Source organism: Caloenas nicobarica, chromosome 5 (assembly GCF_036013445.1).
Source record: "Caloenas nicobarica isolate bCalNic1 chromosome 5, bCalNic1.hap1, whole genome shotgun sequence".
NCBI lineage: Eukaryota > Metazoa > Chordata > Aves > Columbiformes > Columbidae > Caloenas > Caloenas nicobarica.
Window position 1 is genome coordinate 4553997 of NC_088249.1, and position 19739 is coordinate 4573735.

The 19739-nt window shown below is 38.3% G+C and overlaps 1 protein-coding gene across 2 annotated transcripts in view; it reads left to right on the plus strand.

Moving 5' to 3' along the window:
* The window catches only part of ARID4A (AT-rich interaction domain 4A), a 49471-nt gene that overhangs the window by 21468 nt on the left and 8264 nt on the right, over positions 1–19739 (plus strand). For both annotated transcript variants that reach the window (XM_065636252.1, XM_065636253.1), the window contains exons 10-17: positions 896–972; positions 2765–2931; positions 11469–11541; positions 13661–13755; positions 13900–13997; positions 15400–15628; positions 17504–17754; positions 19530–19727. In XM_065636252.1, the coding sequence (XP_065492324.1) occupies positions 896–972; positions 2765–2931; positions 11469–11541; positions 13661–13755; positions 13900–13997; positions 15400–15628; positions 17504–17754; positions 19530–19727 (1188 nt within the window). The remainder of the gene's footprint in view (positions 1–895; positions 973–2764; positions 2932–11468; positions 11542–13660; positions 13756–13899; positions 13998–15399; positions 15629–17503; positions 17755–19529; positions 19728–19739) is intronic.

The following is a 19739-nucleotide window of genomic DNA, read 5'->3' on the forward strand; positions in this document are numbered from 1 at the left end:
ATTTGATCACTGAAACCTGTTTAAAGTAACTGAAGACAATTCATTTTGACCTCTTGATGTAGACGTGTATCATCAGCCATTTAGATAAGTGGTTCTTTATATACTGAAGGTAGAATGTTGTTGGACAAGCATGCAGACTTGTTCTGTTTTACTTTTTTTTTCCCCATAGTATTATGGCTTTAACTTCAGAAAATGGCAGCCACCAATTCCTGAGGTTTTACTCCATTTTTTTTTCTGAAATAATGAAAGAAGAAAAAAAATCTTTATTATAATAAAACTCACTTGTAAGGCTTTCCTTGCAGGTTGGTTAGCATTTCTGTTGTAGTAATTCAATAACTGAATATTCAGTATAACTTAGAACAGAGCAACTTTCGAATACTTTGCTGCGAGAACACTTTTGTAATTTAAAAATAAAAATCAACTATTTATCAGTGCAGATATGTGAGTTTGGCTTCACTGTTATGCTGTGCTAGTAGAAATGTATTTTGAAAACACAGGGCTTGTTTGTTTTTAGCTAGTTTGCTGGTTTGGGTAGCAACTGGTGATCAGTGTCAGTATTTTCAATTTAGAAAATGTTTTTTTGCCTATGTATTTTACCTTTGCAAATTTGTGCAGGTTAAATATTTAAAATCAAGAAGCCTTACAAACCTTTCTTCATTATTTAATTACAGGGGTTCTTTTAGTGTCTGAATTTCAAAGAAAAATTTGAAAGTTACTTTAGTTTTGAATCTTGTATTAGGATCTACAATAACAAGCGCCTTATGCGTTTAGTTGTTAGAATGGACCTTGAAAGTGAATTATAGACCTTGAAAATTTTAGGAATTGTTGTTTTTCTAAGTCAAATGCTTGCTCTACTGTGATTTAAAAATGACAACAGAACTTTATTCTTTTTCAGTTACTCAGTAGCAAGAAAAGACATTAAAGAACTAGATGTTCAAAACTTACCAAAATCTGAGTCCTCTCCTAAAAAAGGTAAATTAGACGAAATTCTAGGTGTTTAAAAAACGACAGCCTGTTGAGTTCTGATAATTGCTCTTGGATGGTTTGCAAACAATTTTAATTGTGAAAAATTAGAGAAACTTTGGATATGACTGCCTTATTATTAAAATAGCACCTAGTAGAAGTGTTAGTTGATTTCTATATCCTTCTTTTGATCCACTCCAAATTCATGGAAAGTGAATGGAATGTTTTCAAGGTAGAGTATTTGAAATGTCATTGAACCACTGGAATATATAGTGAAACCAAATTTTGTGCTATTTGTCTTTACAATAAAAATACCCAGACAGGAAGGTGTAAACTTTATTAGAACAGCCTGCCTGTGATTAATGTTTGATTCGAAAGTATAATTACAGAACTTGATTTCTGGATGGATGATGTGACTAAAAATTCATGTTTTTAGGAGGCTTGTAAAAGGCCAAGATTCTCACTTTAATGTAAATGATTCTTAAACTCTTAGTGTTATTTTTTCCAATCAGACCTCAAACCACAAAATTTGCTAAGGAGAAAAATACTTAAATTGTATTTATTAGAAAGGGAAAAAAAAGGCAACACAACCCAACCAACAACAAGAAAAACCCCACTCAACAGCGACAATTCCTCCGGTTTGAGTAAAGATGTGGAACAACAGTTCCTTAACAAGTAAAGGTTTAACATGATTCTCACAAATGAAAACTTGAGGTGGTTTTGATTGCTTTGTGTAATTCTTAATTGATTTCCCATATCTTTTCTTCTTAGTAACTATTTCACGGTACAAGAACTTAAAACAGCCAAAAAATGATCACATGGCAGGTTTAAGATGAATTGAAGAAAGGGATTTTTTTTTCATGCAGAACGTAATTGGGTTGTGACATTCCCTGCCATGAGGGAATATTGTGGAACCAAAGGTATTAATGGTTTCAAGAAGAGCTTAGACAACTTTCTGGAGGATACTATGTCAGCAGCTGTTAAAACCTGGTGCCTTTTCTTCTCCAGCACCACTATGAATTGTTCATTACAGTATGTCCCTCTTTTGAGTATTCAGATTCCTCTTTATTACAGTTTTTTATTGTGTCTGGGGGACACGTTTTGGGATTATCTGGGTTTGTTTTGCTTTGTTGTTTTCCCCCTTGGAGAACCTCTTCAAGGAAAAGAATTCGAGGTATTTCCATTGTACAAGTGTGACTTCTCCCAGTCCCACCACTCCCTTGTTCATTAGTTTATTTTTCCTGTACCATCTCTTCAGGCAGTGCTCTTAAACAAAACGTTTGCTTTTTTTTTTGCAATCTAAACTTTTAAGACATGAAGAGATTTTTGAAAAGAAGAAAGTAAGTCGTGTTACTTGATCTAACTGTGATGGGTTTACTTTTTTTTAAATAGCTTCGTTACAGTATTTATCTCTTTCATACAGAGGCAGAACACTTCACAGTTCCACAGAATGTATGTGGATAAGTATAGGTGCCTCTCTTTGGTACTGTTTACATACATAGGTTTAAACTTCAGCAGTGTTCATGGGGACCTATGCCTAGAAACGAACTGGACGCTGCATGTGGGGTGGATGTTCTCTACTCTCAACTCTTTACCGACACTCAATTTTTAAAATTTGACAGTCTCGACGTATAAAGTGTGTAAACTAAGTGTTTAAAGCTGAAGTATCTGTTTTATCAGTTCCATTTTTGGTTCAAGTTGGCGCAGCGATTTACAAGAACATGAAAAGGAATTTAAAAATGCTTTGTGATTCTGAATACCGGGGATAAACCAGGTAAAACCAGGGCCCTTTCTTCTGCAGGGCTCCAGGAGGCGAGCGCGTTTCTCAGCACAAAGGGTGTTCCTCGGAACTGGAAAATGGACATCAGTGAAATTCTGGAGTCCTCCAGCAGCGATGAGGAAGGTGGAACTGCTGCAGAAACTGATGAAGAGGAAGAAAAGAGAGAAGAGAAAACAGAAGAAGTAGCGGTAAGTCTGAGGGATTTCACTCATTCTTCAAAGATAATTTAATAGCTTGATAACTTCACTCTTGGACTTAGTTTACTTATTTCAACATTTTATCAGACCTGTTCATCTTCCCTTTGCTACCACTCGTCTTTATTGGGGTTTGTGAGCAGTGGCAGATTGCCTCCTGTTATCCACTGCAGAAATTGGGCGCAAATCTCAGAAATTAAGAATTTAAGGCAGAGAATGGTGATAGAATGTCAGGAGAGGCATAACCAAAAAAATGGATGCTGAGCCAAGCTTAAATAATTGGAAGAAACTTTGTATTTTTCTTTTGTGCCTTGTAGGTAGCGTATATACAAAGTAACTTGTTGCTGGAAACAGTGTGATTAAAAAGAAAAAGGCTATTAAAGCGAAAGCAGGCTAATGAGTTAATGCACAGTGCCTTTAAAGCTATTTGGTGCCTAAGACACTATTTAAGAGCCGTACAGGAGTCACCTTTGTGAGTGTGAGAGTTTTCTCCACACCAGTATTGCCAGTTTGGGGATCACAGAACCATATGCAACCATGCGCATGGACTTTGTGTCGAATATTTACAGCGATGCGATTTTTCTGCGTTGGAATATTTCGAATGGCTCCTTTTCCACAAAGTTAGCCAGTGTCTTCCTGTCATCAAACCCGTATTTTACAGATTTTTTTTCTTTTTATTTCTGGTTTTAACCTTGATGTTTAGAAGGGGGGGCGGGGAAGGCGGTGCTTGGTTGTGGGGTTTGTTGGTTGGTTTTTTTTTTTTTTTCTCGTTGCGCGATTTTCACGGTACGCTCGGAAACATTCTGTAGAGAAATCAAAACCCGAAGTTTGTTTTGTGAGGAAGGTCGAACGCCGTTTTCCCCCAGCTTTCCGCCCACCCCCCCCCACCCCGGCCTAACCCGCGGTTTCTCGGCCCCGCCACAGAATGGCCGGCGGCGTTGCCACGGCAACCGCGTGTTGGCCGGTACCACGCATGCGCTGGGGGGGGGGTTGTTGGAGCGGGCGCCGGAGCCGAGGCTTGGCCGGCGGCCAGGGGGAGGTTTGCCAGATGCTGGGAGATGGGCCGGCTCTTTTCTTTGCCTTTCATCTAATGTCTGAGGGGGTTGTTTTTTTTTTTTTTTTTGGTTGTGTGGGGTTTTTTTTCCTTAATTATTAATTTATTTTTTTCGTTGGCGTGTGGTGGTGTTCTTTTTTTTTTTTTTTAAAATATATGGAAGAGAATGTAAGTAATGCCGTGTAACTGCGGATGCTGTGCAGGGAGAGAGAAAGCCGGCAAATATTTGGAAGCCGGGCTGAATTATGTCCAGGCAGTGGGCAGATTAGATAGAAAGGAAGTTTAAAACCATTTTACATTTGAAAGAATGCAGCTTCTAGGTAAGGATTCCGTGTTTTAATCTCTAACGTTAACGTGGTGGTTAAGAATGGGGGTTTGACTTAGATTTCTGGTCTCTCTGGTGGTGCCAGGGCAGATCTTTCCAGGTAAAAAAAAAAGAAGAAAAAAAAAGACAATAAGAATCTATTTTTAGGTGTTTTGTGCCTTGATAACAGTATTCTGGAAAATGGAGTAGATGTCTGTATGAGGGTAATGGTATGATTAGATAAATATAAGGATGAATGTGTGCAGAATATAAAATCCTCTGGGTTTTTTCCTCTGTTTGCAGTGAAAAGGACTGAATAGGCCACATTTTGCAGGGTGTGAACTGTTGCAGTCTGTGTTGGTCTGTTTATATTAATGTTGGCTAAAATTGCAAACTATCAGTCACTAAAAACCGAGAATTGCTATACTAGTTTTCTAGTATCCATTTTAATATAATTTTTCATGGCTATTGCATAAAAGTGCTGTGTGTTTCAAACAAAGAAGGGGGAGGGGGGAGCTTGGTGGTTTAAAAAAAAAAAAAAGAGGCATTCCTGTAAAAGAAATAGAGGTTATTTTTAAAGAATAATCTAAATGTAGAGTAGTGAAGCAAAGGATTCCAGACAGGTAGATGTGCTGGTAAGAAAAGCTGTAGAATAAATTATTTCCAGGTGACAAGTAGGCATGTAAAAATAAGGTGAGCATCTTCCTGCTGAAGCTACATAGCAGAGGACAGATCTTGATCTTTTTTGATTATGTCAGAGCAGAACTGTCATTCCGGCCCATTAAATCAAATTCCTGATTCAACTGTCACTATAGATATTCTTATTCTAATTATGGGCCATGCTAGATATTACAATTAGAGAGCATTTAAGGAATTTACTGTAATTTCTTTTTTCTTTTCCCTTAGAAAGGCAGTAATGCTGCTTGCAGAGAGAATCGACAAGTGACTGTTATTGTTGTATGTGTTTGACTACAAATGTTGGAATTACTCTGTGCATTTACATTTTGTAGAGTTTCTCCATTATTAATCAAGGTCGAAACAGCTCCTGTCCATTCTCTGCCGGAACATTCTCAGTGGACCTTTTGTTTTAGAACTGCAAATAGTTATATTACTGGAGATGGGAGGGAGATTTTTTAAATTTTCTTTTTTCCCCCCTCACCCCTGTCTTCTGAAATGCAGAGCAGCGTTGCTGTCGAGGCCTGACCAGCCCTGACAGACCTTCATTAAATCAATCAAATGGACACAGGCCTCCTTCATATATAATGAGAGCATGAAGTCAGTCAGAAAAGCCCAATTCTGGGAATGCAAAGGATCCTGTTTTTCTGAAGTAGTATCTTTTATAATTATAATGGAGCAGGGAGACCTACTGTAGCCGGTAATAATAGATCCAACCATTTTTCCAGTTAGCTGGGCTAAAATCTGTAACTTTGTTTTGACAGAGACTGTCTTTCTAATTGTGCTGTCTTTCATGACATCTCAAGAGTACAGTAGAATTGGTACAACAAGGTTTCCAGGCTTTTCGTGGTTGTTCTTTGACATCTTTTGTAAGCATAAAAGTGGTAACCAATATGGTGGTGGTGAGTAGCTCCTCCTCGTCGGTGGTAACTCGTGTGGTCCGGAGTTGGCTACAAAGGAGGAAAATGTGGAGACTGCTTGTCATTGACATGCTTGTCATCAACATGGTCAAATTGTTGGGTTTTTGGCAATAATTGCGACACATGGTGCGACTCAGGATTACTTGGAAAACTCTGGAGGCACTATAGAGAAAAATTCTTTATCAGATGAAAATTTAAAGGATCAGGCGATTGGTTTGAATCAAGATAAAAATCTGGATACTGCTTTTGGTTCTTATCCAGTTTTCAACATGTCAGAATATGAGAATTAACTGGGTTTTGAGGGTGCATTTGGCAGTCAAAGAATGCACTGCAGCTAAAAGGAAGGAGAAAATCTAAACTCCAGTATCTCCACATAGAAATGGAAGGTTTTGGAACGTTATCTGATGTTTATTAAAGATCAGGCTATATGTACTACTGTATTTATTTGTATTTAAGTTGTTCTGTCAGGGAACAAATCATACCTCTTTCTGTCTTGGGATTAAATAGCCAAATATTCCCCTTTCTACAAGGGAACATGTAGGCAACATTTGGTTTTGCCTCTCAGTCTCCTTGTAGGCCATTCTGATTCTAACAGAATCAATATTTTAACACGCAGTATTTGAAATATATTTTCCTTATGTGTTATTAATAGTTATGTTCCCATAAGATTAAAAGTAAGGAATTTGTTCTTTAGAGTTTGAATTTTGCAAGTTTTGAAATTTTATCTTTTTTAGAAAGTCAAGAGCTGGAAAAAGGGATTTCTCTCTTACCTGCAGAATTGGTTATAACACCATCTTTCAGAGACTTTTCCAACTTAACTATATCACTTTAATAGCAGTTCCTTGTTTCCCCCCGACTAATCGAACATGCAAAAAATGTTCAGAAAAAATTCTAGCCAGCTGGTCTCCATCTCTTATTGAAGAAACAGTTGCAGCACCTCTGGGTGTGTGCTTAGAGGAATTTTCGCTTAGTCTTCATTTTGACAGTCACCTGAAGGATGTGTCTGTGGTAGGATTAATAGTGTGCGTTCATTTAAAGTTTTTAGGGTTCTTACATCACAACGTCATAAAGAAGCATCAGTCAGAGTCGCTTTATGTTGCTGAGCAGGGAAAATACCAGAAGCATTTTCCAGTACACTTATTCTGCAAATAAGGAAGGATTTCAGTTCTCATGATAAGTCATTACAAAAATATTTTCTTAGCATAAAGGATGGATGAGTATATGAAGTCCGTGACGTGTTTTAGGAGGCTTAAGATACCTACAAATGATCAGTAGTCGTCTATTAAAATATTTCTTCTGCTTCAAAGTAGTTCTGGGTTCCCATGAAGTATTTTCTATAAATGACTGTGGGAGACCACATAAAATGATACATGAATTGTCCATTTCTGTTGCAACCTATGTGTATTTTAAGAAAACATTGAAAAAGCTGACTCCAAAAAATAAATACAGGAATACAGTGATTTCAAAGTTAATGAAGCATCATATCTAGAAACAAGTGGTTCATTTACATATGTTAAAAAAACCCTAAGCAGCTGTGATGTGTAATATGCAGGAGAGCCTTTAAAAAATAGCTATAGATTGGTAAGCTAATCATCCGTCTCATGTGTGCGTGTATCTGTAGGAGTTTGGGCTACTGTGAAGCATGGCCTGCATCACGCCATGCACAAATGTTCTTTAAAAAGGCTTCATTGCTCACAATTTTATGCTAACAGGCAGTCTCAGAATATTCCTCAAAGAGGAGCGAAGAAGTTGCAAACTGAGGCGCAGCTCTGGAGTGAGTCATTGTTGAAGGATGGTTGAATTCCTGGTTCCTGTTGGTAGAAATCAACATTTTCAGACCGCTTTCATCTCCACATGATGTAAAGTTGTTAACTTGGCTGCGATCAGTTTAATTCTTTTCATTTCCTTAATTAGCGTTCAAACTCGGCATCAGAAAGCAACTGTGTAAGTGATGAAAACTCATTTAAGTACTGTAAAATAATGAAATTATGTTAACTCTCATTCCGGCAGCTTGTCTTGATCATAAACTCTTCTGAACCACAAATCCTGTACACGTCGTTCTTCCCCTTATCTTGCATTTATTTCACAGAAGAGTTTATGGTATTGTCAGTCTATTAATAACATAAAAGAAAGGCTTGTCCCTGGTACCGTAGCCACGTATTGATTGAGTATGTGGTGCTACATGCTTGTAAGTAGATACTAATTATTTGTTTTATAAAATAATCTACTTAATCCTTTTTGCCCTCTCTTCTATGGGTGAGCTTCCACAGAAGCTTTAACATCTTTCTGTAAAGAATGAGTCAGGATAACAGAGCTAAATTCTTGTTTAAAATCATGCTAAAGACAGAGACAAAACTGATGGTGAGTGAAGTGCCTTGAAACCAGATGAAGCGAAGCCAGTTATGAGTTTTCTACAAGTTTCTGTGGGGTTTATGTTGTGCTTATTTGCTGGTGGTTATTCTCAAAGTAATTTCACAAAATAATTTCACCACTGTATTACTTGGAAGGCAATAAGAAATTGAGTTGGGGAAGAAGTACCTCCGTGGTACCAAGATCTTGTGTTCATTGTTGAGTGCATTATTTTACTGTTTGCAATATTCTCTAAACGATGTGACCTGCTAGTCAGAAACGAGGAAAAAAATCTCAAACCCATACAATTTCAGCTTTTTAATTTTAAGCAAAACAGGACATCTTGGAGATTATTTTTTAATTAAATTCAGCAAAACAAAAAAAAATTTCTCATGTTGCATTTAGTTCTAGGTGGTAGGCAAACAGCAGAAAGGTCTCAATTTTGAACTCCTGCCACTTCAAAATTTCATATTGTTCTGCCTTTCACTTGGGCTTGTCTTTACCTACAGTCTTCCTTTTTTGCAACGTCTGTATAGGAAAAAATGAAACGGAGAGACAGAACTCTCTTAAGAAAACCGATTTTGAAGAATTGGACCCCTCAGTTCCAGCAGGACAGGGAACTGCTGGAGAGAGTCCAGCGCAGCCACGAAGATGCTGAAGGGAGTGGAGCATCTCCCGTGTGAGGAAAGGCTGAGGGAGCTGGGGCTCTTGAGCTTGGAGGAGAGGAGACTGAGGGGTGACCTCATTCATGGTTTAAATATGTAAAGGGTGAGTGTCAGGAGGATGGAGCCAGGCTCTTCTCGGTGACAACCAGTGATAAGCCAAGGGGCAATGGGTACAAACTGGAACACAGGAGGTTCCACTTAAATATGAGAAGAAACTTCTTCCGAGTGAGGGTGCCAGAGCCTGGAACAGGCTGCCCAGGGAGGTTGTGGAGTCTCCTTCTCTGCAGACATTCCAACCCACCTGGACACCTTCCTGCGTAACCTCATCTGGGTGTTCCTGCTCCATCGGGGGGATTGGACTCGATAATCTTTCGAGGTCCCTTCCAATTCCTGACATTCTGTGATTCTGCGATCACTGTGAACTTAGTTATGGCCAGTCTAAAATGGGCATAAGCGTCTGGCCAGAAGTGCTTTGGATCCAGCAGCGCTGCCCTGGTCCCTGCTCAGAAGGCTGTTGGGAGTTTTAGCTCTCCGGTCACTCACTGGTGGTGATGACAGGTTGTGGCATCAACGTTTCTCAGGTGTTTTCTTTGCTTTGGGTGCAGCTTTTAAGGTTGCTGATACAGCAGCTTAGATGATGGTTGATGTATTTAAAATAAAACTCTTAATTCCGAACAGTGGACACTCTTGGGAAATCATTATGTCCAGTTACAAATAACTGCGATGAAAATTGGCCCCTTGTAAAAATCCATTTATCCTAGTGTTGCAACAACCATATCTATGAAGGATTTATCTTTCTCGTTATGACCAGTAGCAGAAAAAGAGTTTGAAATAGCTGATACATGACTTATTCCTTGGTGACAGTCATTCGGGTCTTATTCGGGTCACCTCTTGTAGCTGGTATCCATGAAATGGTTAACGTTCTGTCTGCAGTGTGCTATTTCTAACCTACATTTCTGCTGTTCCGACCTACAGTTCTCATTTGGCATGACGCCCACATGAAAGAAATGGTTTGAATTCAACTATTCAGAAATATTCCTGAATGTTTACTTTTTTAGATATATTTAGTTTGCACAGTTTGCGTCGTATGGCCTTTAATCACTAAACATTACGGTACGTGGTAGAAATTTCTCGATCTTGAAGTTGGTTTGCAGGCTAAATGGAGAGAAAAAAGCTGTGGTTTCTATAGCAATGGTTCATTTGTTAACCTGGAAGAACATAATAATTCTATAGGTAACTGTTTCTCTTTATATAATCCCTATAATATGCCGTATGAGCAGATGGTAACTAGCGCTGTACAGCGTTGCGACTATTCATTTAATTTCCTCAAATTATTTCCCGAGGGAAAAAATAGGAAAATAAGGAAACAGATCCTGTGTCTGTCTGATGGTGGACGATCCCTGTTGGGCTCTGAAGCTCAGAATTCACTGAAGCGGGCAGGGCTGCGATTCACTCCGATGCTGGGCAGATCGCTGGTGAAGGCAGCGATAGCACATAGATTTACATTTTGCTGCCCGTCTTCATGCCTTGAAGCGTCAAGCTTACAGAATGCAGAGACGGCTGAAATTGAAATTGCCGTTCTGGTTTCCTTCTGCAACTGCCAGTGACTTTTCCTGTTATTTTTAATAATGTAATGGTAAGATTTTTTGACACGCACTGTACATCTTTTCTTCAAGACAGCTGCAGTCTTCCTTGTGCAAACCAGAAATCCCTGTGATTGCCAGGCTGGCAGGAAGAAAGTGGCATGCGTAAAGCTTTGCAGGGAAAGGATTTTTTTTTTTTCTGCTCTCTCCTAGCATCTTACAATTCCATTAAGTATATGTAGAAATTATTTCTCTCCTCCCAAATAAGTGTACTTGATTTTCATATTTTCCACCCACATAAAATAAAATCTTTATTTCCCACTCTGGACTGATTGCTATAAAGTTCGTAAGCATTTGTTTCTTTGAGGATTTAAGTTGTAAAGATAAAACTAAGGAATTTGTAATAATAAATTATGGAAATGTGTGTTCAGGGGATTATGGAAGTGACTGTAAATGTGTTTCCAAATAGGAGCTGAAATCGAGCGTTGGAGATTAATCATAAAATGAATGCTGTCTGGAGCATCAAAACATTTGGAGAAATAATTGTTCTGCAACCTTCGTTATAGTTAGGATAAGGAAGACGAGTAAAAAAAACCCCAAATAGCAACAACTAAACCACACACACACGCAAACCCCACAAAAACAGAGTTCCTGTGAAATGCTTCAGTCTTGTAAATAACAGACCTTTTCTGTATTAGGACAATATGTTAAGTATATTATTGTTTTCATTGTGAGGGTCACGCTCACGTTCTTTCTGTCATGGATCGAGGCTTTTCCTGACCTGCATTTTCTTTCTCTCCTCTTCAGGTGTGTATTTCAGTCTCCCCAGTAAATTTTGTTTTCTGCATATTTCACCATCATATGGGTGCAGGGCCAAATGGGAAGTGGTTTGGGCTTAGTTCTTGCTGTTAGGCTTTTGTACAAATAATTTATTACTTTGCATATTTCATGTTTTCATTATGACTGCGTTTGTTTTCACAGCCTGAGGAAGAGCTTGATCCTGAAGAGAGGGACAACTTCCTCCAACAGCTTTACAAGTTTATGGAAGACAGAGGTAACGCTGAATTTTTTTTTTTAATGTAATATCTAGCCCACTTTTTTAATGGCTTTAAAAATTGCTTTTAAATGTAATGGATGTTATTACAAGCATATTCTTAAGTCAGTGAAAAAGGATACAAGGAAAGGTGCAAGGAAAAACGCTTTTTCCCATTTTCACGTTGCAGCTCTGCTTCCAGTACTTTGAAGCACAGTGCACAAAGGAAACTAAAATCCTCCCCGAGGTGTTTTCTTTTTGTTTTGCTTTCATAAAACCTTTTTTTTTATGTTAACAATCCCTGTTAAATAAGCTCTTGGTTGATTTCTTGTTGTGACAAACATGGCTGGGAGCTTTGCTGCTGTTCGTCTCGGGCTGGAAGCTGAGGAGGCCGTTGATGGGCGTTGAGAGGACGGGAGATGCACCGTCCTCAGGGCTCCTTGCGGAACAGACTGAATCACATGCAGGTGATACTCACCTGAAGAGACAACTTAAAAGATTCTACTTTGTCCAGTAGCTAGAACAGGAAAACAGCATATTTTAAATGTCTGTCTTTACAGAATTAAGTGAGACTGCTAGAAATGGGAATAAAGTCCTGGCGTAAGCCATACGTTGGAAGCGCATGTGCGATGATGTATAGAGAGCAGGATGTACCTGCTGACTTGGGAGAACTGCTGTTGTGTAAGCCATTCACGTTTGCAGTTGTGATGAGACCGACACTAAAATGGAAGGTTTTCTGTTCCTTGGCTGCACGCTCCCCCACCCCTTTTTTAATTTTTTCCACATTTATTTTTTTCCCTTTTAAAGTACGGAGTTTTCTTGGGTTTTAAAATGGAGGGGAAAATCAGATGACCTTTGTAGGAGAGGTTCTGCATCCCTATTGACGAGGTGTGTTCTAGACCGTGGGATGGTAAAAGAACAGTTCCAGGACTGTTCAATATTGCCAGTGCTTATCACAGGTTTAGAAATGGATCCTATACTATAGGAAAGTATACTGGAGTTCATCCCGTGTAATTTTGAGGCCTCCTGTGTATAACCAGTGTTTCTGGAGAATAACATGCCTTGAGGGAATAAGAAGCTATGTCAGAGAAAAAAAAATCCCTATGCTGCTGAAATAATCCAAAATCTTCTTTCCTTTCTAGTAACCTGATTCTTCCCCCTTTTCTGTTTCCCTCTATCCTCACTCCCTTTCTTAAGCACTCTTAGACTACAGACCAAGTAGGGATCGTGTCAGGGACTTGCAGAAGCAAAAGAAGAAAGGATTTGTGCACTGAATTACAAGAGTCAGTCCAGAAACTATTGTTTAAGCTAGTATGTCGCTTGAGCAATGTACAGGACTTTATCAGGACTGGGTCTTTCCCCCTGCCTGTCTATATTGTTTCTTTTTTCTCCTGTCCTTATAGCAAGATTTCTGTTCCCACCAGATTTGTTCTACATTCTGTTCTTTCAATGTGAATGTTTCGATTCGTGGAATCATGACAGTATTCCCAAAGTCCTATCAAATTATTTTAATGATGCCAAATATAACTGCATGAAGGTGAAGGAAGATGAGGAGCAGCAGGGAAGAGGAATACAGAGGAATCTACATATGCAGCCACTTGCCCCAAGTCACTTTTGTTTTCTCCTTTTGCCGTATTTATTCTTCTTTATATCATTGAACTGTCCCAAATACTCATATCCTCTTGGGGCTTTGTGGTTTTTTTCACATTCTGATAATTTACCTGTGTAACTTTTTCTAATCCAACATTTCTGCTTCCTCCCCGTGCCTTTCAGACCACGGTGTTTTGAATTAATCTCTTTGCACGTTGCTGCGTTCCATCATCCGTCGGGCATTCTGGCTGTGAGAGGAACAGTGGGATGCAGCCAACATTGCACAAATCTGAAAAGGATGCAGAGAAATCATAGTTATCCAGCAGCTGGTGCCAGTATGCTGATAAACCACCCAGAAATAAGTGTTGCATTCAAAAGAAGCCTTAATTAGTCGTTGGAAACTACTGACTTGTGACAAATCTTAGAACTATTCAATACAGCTTTTAAAATGTAGAAAGAAGCTAGTAATCAAATGTTGTGCTAAAGGAATGAAAGGAGCAGTTTGCTGTTTTTTGTGGTAATTTCTTATTTCTGGTTTTGTTTTATTTAGGTACTCCTATCAATAAACCACCTGTTCTGGGCTACAAGGACCTCAATCTCTTCAAACTTTTTCGACTGGTATTTCAGCAGGGTGGGTGTGACAATGTAAGTGTTGGATGTTTCTTGAACTAAATATGTGTATTCATTCTAAAGGCTGTGCCTTGTGATTTTGTTAGATATAATTCCTTAATGTTCTTGGTTAACAAAACCCTGAAAACTTCCCTTTTCTTTTTTTTTCTCCCTCCAAAGATTGAGAGTGGTGCTGTATGGAAGCAAATTTATATGGACCTTGGCATTCCTATTTTGAACTCGGCTGCTTCCTACAATGTAAAAACCGCTTATAGAAAGTAAGTTCTCATATTGTATAATGGTGAAAACGTTTGGGTTTTTGGTTTTTGGGTTTTTTTTAGTAGCATGTAGAACATTCAAGCAATTTTTGATAGTTTAGTGGAAAGTTAGTTGACATTCTTCAGTTAATGAACATTTCTGAGCGTTTTTCAGTGCTGAGGATTGAAACGGTGGAGGAAAGGGAGTGCTCAGGGCTGCATCAGTTCCTGTTGCTTTAGTACATTAGAATTCTGCTTGTTTTCTTATCAGGAAGCATTCACTTCCAGCATGTGATGATGCCATTTCAGAGTACAACAATGAAACTAATAAAAAAAGCTTTGGCAAATTCAGTTTTGCTGTTTATGGTGATTAACAAGAACAGACTCTGTCCTCAGTCTGTAGATGCTGTGTGCAGCAAAGAGAAATTTTTACCAGTTTCTTTAACTTCCTGAAAAACATCGATATAGGCATGTTTCAGATTGCATATTTAAATATCTTTGTGGAATCTGTAGAGTAATGGCTTTAGGACATAACTATGTACATGGCTATGGTGGATGCCACAGTATTAAGTAGTAAAATCACTGCTTGTATTGAAAAAAATGCTTAAATCTTCATATTCTCACCCCTGGTTTTCAGGTGTGTTTTAACTTTAGAAATGGAAACCTTTTAGGAATGACACTTTTCGAGCTCATTGTCTAAATAAGAATTATTTTTATTATTTATCCTCCTGGAAGTTTGACAAGAAACAATTGGGCTTTTTGAGTAGAAGGGAAGAATGAGCTTCTTTTGACTCAAACCTAAGGAAATTTGACTGATTGAATAGGTATGACTAATGACTCAACTCATGTTAATGTTGATGAAGACGAAAATATTCGGACTATCTTCAGTGGGATTTGAACTGGGCACATATTTAAGGTCTGTATTTTACAGAGAAGAGTATCATAAGAAGAGTAATTGGTAAATACGTACTACATTGTCGTTACAGTGAAAATAATGATGTTGTGTGGACACATGATAGCATGTTGTAACTTGCCTATTTATTCTCTGAGGAATAAGCTAGTTCATATTTTTCTCACCTATAACTGGATCAGAGTGTGTGCACAGAGAGCAAGCTGATGCCTGGTGATTTCTGACCGTGTGCTGACTTGTTTGTATGCTCATATTCTACTACTAGGCTGATTTTAGCTGTCGTGCATTTGCAAAACACTGTACATGTTCTTAGGCTTTTCTGTCATTAATTCTTAATTGGTTGGGGATGGAGTTAAACTTTTGGGAAACACCCATGTGGATTCTTTCTCACCATTTGACTTGTGCGCATAATTGTTTCGTTTCAAAATATCCTCTGGTTCTTTATTTTTTATGCACGTCAATAAATATAAAATAACACATGAAATACAAATGGAACTTTATTTGTATCTTTAGGTATCTTTATGGTTTTGAAGAGTACTGCCGTTCTGCAAACATTCAGTTTAGGACCATCCATCACAATGAACCAAAAGTAGTAGAAGACGTACAGAAACACATGGAACCAATGGAGGAAAGTGTGAAAGAGGAACAAAAAATACCCCCAACGGAAGTTAAAAAAGAAGCAGAAGAAAATTTTTCCAGCAGTGAAAGTGAAAAAGAAGAAATAGAGCTAAGATCCCCAAGGGTAAGTAGTTTGAACTGATTTCTGTTTAGTACTTAACAAAACCCCTTTGTATAGTGAACAGTTTGCATAACAAGTTTTCCCTTTTGGGGTGATTGCATGTTTGAGCTGATGCACTTGTACAGCGTGGGACAGGGGGCTGTGAACGCAGAGTTGCTGTTAACTGTTAATTATGTTCTACCTGTGAACAGAATTAGTTTTGATTATTTCTTCATATTATAAACAGTCCGTGGGATTTGCTCAGGCTGTGTTGGATGTCAGACATGTTTCGATTCAGGAATGGCTTGAGAGCTCTAAATCATCAGAACAGCGAAACTCAGCAGGACAGTCCTGGTTGTGGGTGAGAATTTCCACAGAAAAATGGAATCTGGAGGTTTCCAGCAAGAAGCAGGAATCTCAAGGGCCTGCTGCAGCTTTAAGAATCAAAGGAAGACCCATTTCTCTGAGCTGGTTTTTATTACAATCTCTCTTATTTTAATAAAAGTAACACTGCAATTTTACAGTGCATAGACAAAAGCAGAGGGAGGAACACTTAAGGTTTGTCTTCCTTTGTCTTTGCTGTAGAGGTCAGAGTTGTGTTAGTAGTTACATAGATAAGATCAGTGACCCATCAACCTATAGATACTGAATCTGACGGAGAATACAAGAATATTTTTAAGGTATTAGAATATAACGCTGTAGCACTCCTGTTAATTCCGTGAAAAGGACATTTTGTGTTCCTTAATAGAGCGTGATTACTGAAGGACAAGCAATTGCTACTTTTAAAGTTGTTCAAGTGGTAAGGATTCTGTACAACTAACATGTAATTCTATTAAAGTACCTCTTGCAAACCAGCTTTTCAAGCAAGTAGGTGGCCTTAAATGGGTGAAAAGATAGCATGTAAACATCAGTTTAGCTTTGTATTGGGTGTTCTTTTTCTATCTAACTGCAAGCATTTTGCCCAAGCTGTATGAACTTCCTGGCGTGACACTGGCTTTTGTTGTTAATTTGTTCATTTGAGGTTTTTTTGGTTTTGGAGAAAACTGGTGACAGGACAAAGAAACAGGAGAATATTTTGTCTTTATCATTGGCTGTCTATTTTAATTTGTTCATAATTAAATGTTATTTGGTTATATATTTTATTACTTTATTAATGCAGTCACCAGCTATTTATGAATTATTGTTGTCCAAAAGTATTTACCATTATACTACTGTGAATTTTAATTATTATAGTCCTTTAAATACGGTCATCTTTGGATGGCCTCCAAATAATTAATCTTGCATTCATAATACATTTTAAATGTTCTGATGGCAAAGCAATGACCCTGTCCAAGAGCCTTTTAATAGTAAAATGATAACCCTTTACTAGATGGTCAAGTTACCAGTTGCAGATGGTCTCAGACGGAAATTATCCAGCTACTCAAAGTACCTTTAAAAAATATGCTACTTCCAGTTTTTTTCAAAGCTGACAAATTTCTGTTCTGTGGAATCAAGAGGTGGCTGTCAGGATTGAAGATGCTGCAAGGAAGATTCCTTCTCTCCATAGTCCTATACAAACCCTTTAGTTAAATCCTTTGCTGTACTTGAGCAAGGAATTTTGGCCCTTTCTATCAGGGCAATAGACCCTACAGGTCCAAACAAATGTCCTGAAATTCCTCCAGAAGTTAATCCAAAGCTCGTCGTCTTTATTCCAAACCAAGCAGAATGGCTTCGTTTTGCTTTCTGCCTCGATAACAAAACTTTAAGCCCGTATCTTAAGATTTTAGAGTATTTTGCTTTGTGGTGTTATCTCTAACCTTTCATACAAGAAGAGTATGTTTTGCTTTTAGCTGCGATTTGGAGAGCCTATACAGAAAACAATTGACAGGAGTCACTAACCTGATCTTATTTCTGTTCTAGGGACGAAGACGACTTGCCCGAGACACAACCCCTGCTAAAAAAGATGGTGACGAGGATAAAACACAAGACAAGTTAAAAGACAGTAACAAAGAAAACAAAGATATAGAGGAAACACCTGAGAACACAGAAAAGAAAGAAAATGAAACTCCACTAGGGAGAAAAAGTACACCAAAGCAAAAAGAGAAAAAAATCAAAAAACAGGAGGATTCTGATAAAGAGTCAGACGAGGAAGAAGAGAGGCAGAGGGAGAGGTAAACATTAACTTGTGTCACCGTCTTACCGGTGTGTCTGTGTCGTGATTGAGCCGTGCTCCACGCAGGAGTACGCACAGAGTTGGAGATTTTACCAGCTAAAATGTGGAAATCGGGGACTTAATTCAGCCAGACAGGAAAAGGGAAATTTTATTTCAAGCCTGTAGAGTCTGCTGTACTTTACAGAAGCATCTTTTTCTGGTAGGTGCCAGGCAGTATTTTTCCGTTTCATTTTCTTGAAAATCTTGCCAAGTTTGTGTTGATGTTTTATCACGTTGGGACGCACAGACTGGGCTATAAGTACGGCAGGTGCTGTTGGATGGTGAGTGACTGTTTGGGCAGACTTTTCGGGGCAGCAGGTGAAATATAAATGGAAAAGAGAGCCCCTCTGCTCCCACGCTTTTGTTTAAGTGTTTAGTGATGGCTGTTGAACCTACAGGTTGCGTGTTTTTATTGTTACTTGATGTATCGTAGGCAGGAAGGGGATCAGCTAACAAAGCAGAGAAGGAAAGAGGGAGTTGGAATGAAACCTGGAGGTAGGTTGAAGAGGAGGGCATGGAGAGACTTGGAAGGATCAAGGGAAAATAGCAGCCAGAGACCGAGACTGACAAGTTACATTAGATTTATAGTCCTGGTTGCAAAGGAGTTGTGACCAGGCGACTAATTTATCACTACTCGACCTAATCTTAGCCAATTTGGGCTGTGGTCACAGGTGGTATCTTACATGTTTAAGCTGCCTTTCCTACCTTGTTTTTCCAAGTCATGTGGACGAAAGTTGATGCTGAATAAAGTCTGATGGGGCTATGGCATGTTTTGTTCTAAAGACCTCTGAGGAGTGAGAAACATACACAGTTCTTTTGAAGAAAGTGTGGCCGTGCAGTCCGAAAAAATAATCTTGCAGAACACCATAGGATGTGGAAATGCCTCAAATGAATGTGCAGTGTGGGTACCTTCTTTCACTGAAGGCTACCAAATAGATTTCATTAAAAGCAGACCTATAGTATTTTTCACCATTTTCTTTCTTGGAGACTTTTTTTGTAGTTTGACTTTTACATTAGGCTAAATTCACCATAAAATAGGGAGAGAAGCATAAGTAAAAGTAGGTTAGGTTGTAATTGTTGAAAATATGTTTAAGTAGAATGTTTAAATATTAGGTATAGCTATAATAAGAGGTAGATATAGCTAATGAGAGCTGTGCAGACGCTTCAAATCTTGGTTAAACACTGTTGTAATCAACAGTTTGTTTGGTTTTTTTTTCAATTGAATGGTGTTTGCATCCATGAGAAGATCACTGTGATCACTGTGCTGTTAGTAAACTGTAGCCTGTTAAGTGAACTGTAGAAGAAAGAAACTTTTCTTTAATGCTGTGTTTAAATTAAGTCTCTTCTACAAACTGAAGTTAGTTCTTCCTGTCCTGTTTAGGAGCCAAACACCAAGTTAACTTATTCCTCTTTTTGTACTATCGAAATGTTCATTTAAAAAACAAAACCAAAATAAACCTGTGAGCTTTGAGGTAGTTGTACACCTAATAAATTGCGTTTAAAATACCATATATTTTTTTCTGGATATTTTTGGCACTTACTCCTATTGTCTCTAAGTCCTGTTCTTGATTTTTAAAAGCTGTGTCCAAGCTTCAGAATCAGTACAGGATGCTGAAAATGAAACAATTCTTTTCTTGCAGGCCTTTTCTTTTGTAGTAGCTTGGCTACACTAGTTAAATGTTAAAACATTGATTATCACTAATTAGTGGGCATTTTAAATACACTTTACTGCAGGGAGGAAATTGAGAACAAAGGAGAATCGGAAGGTGAAGAGGATGAGGAGGATGCAGAACCCTGCCTGACCGGAACCAAAGTTAAAGTAAAATATGGACGTGGAAAGACTCAAAAAATTTATGAAGCCAGTATTAAAAGCACAGAAATTGATGATGGAGAAGTTTTATATTTAGTTCACTACTACGGTTGGAATGTAAGGTGAGGATAACA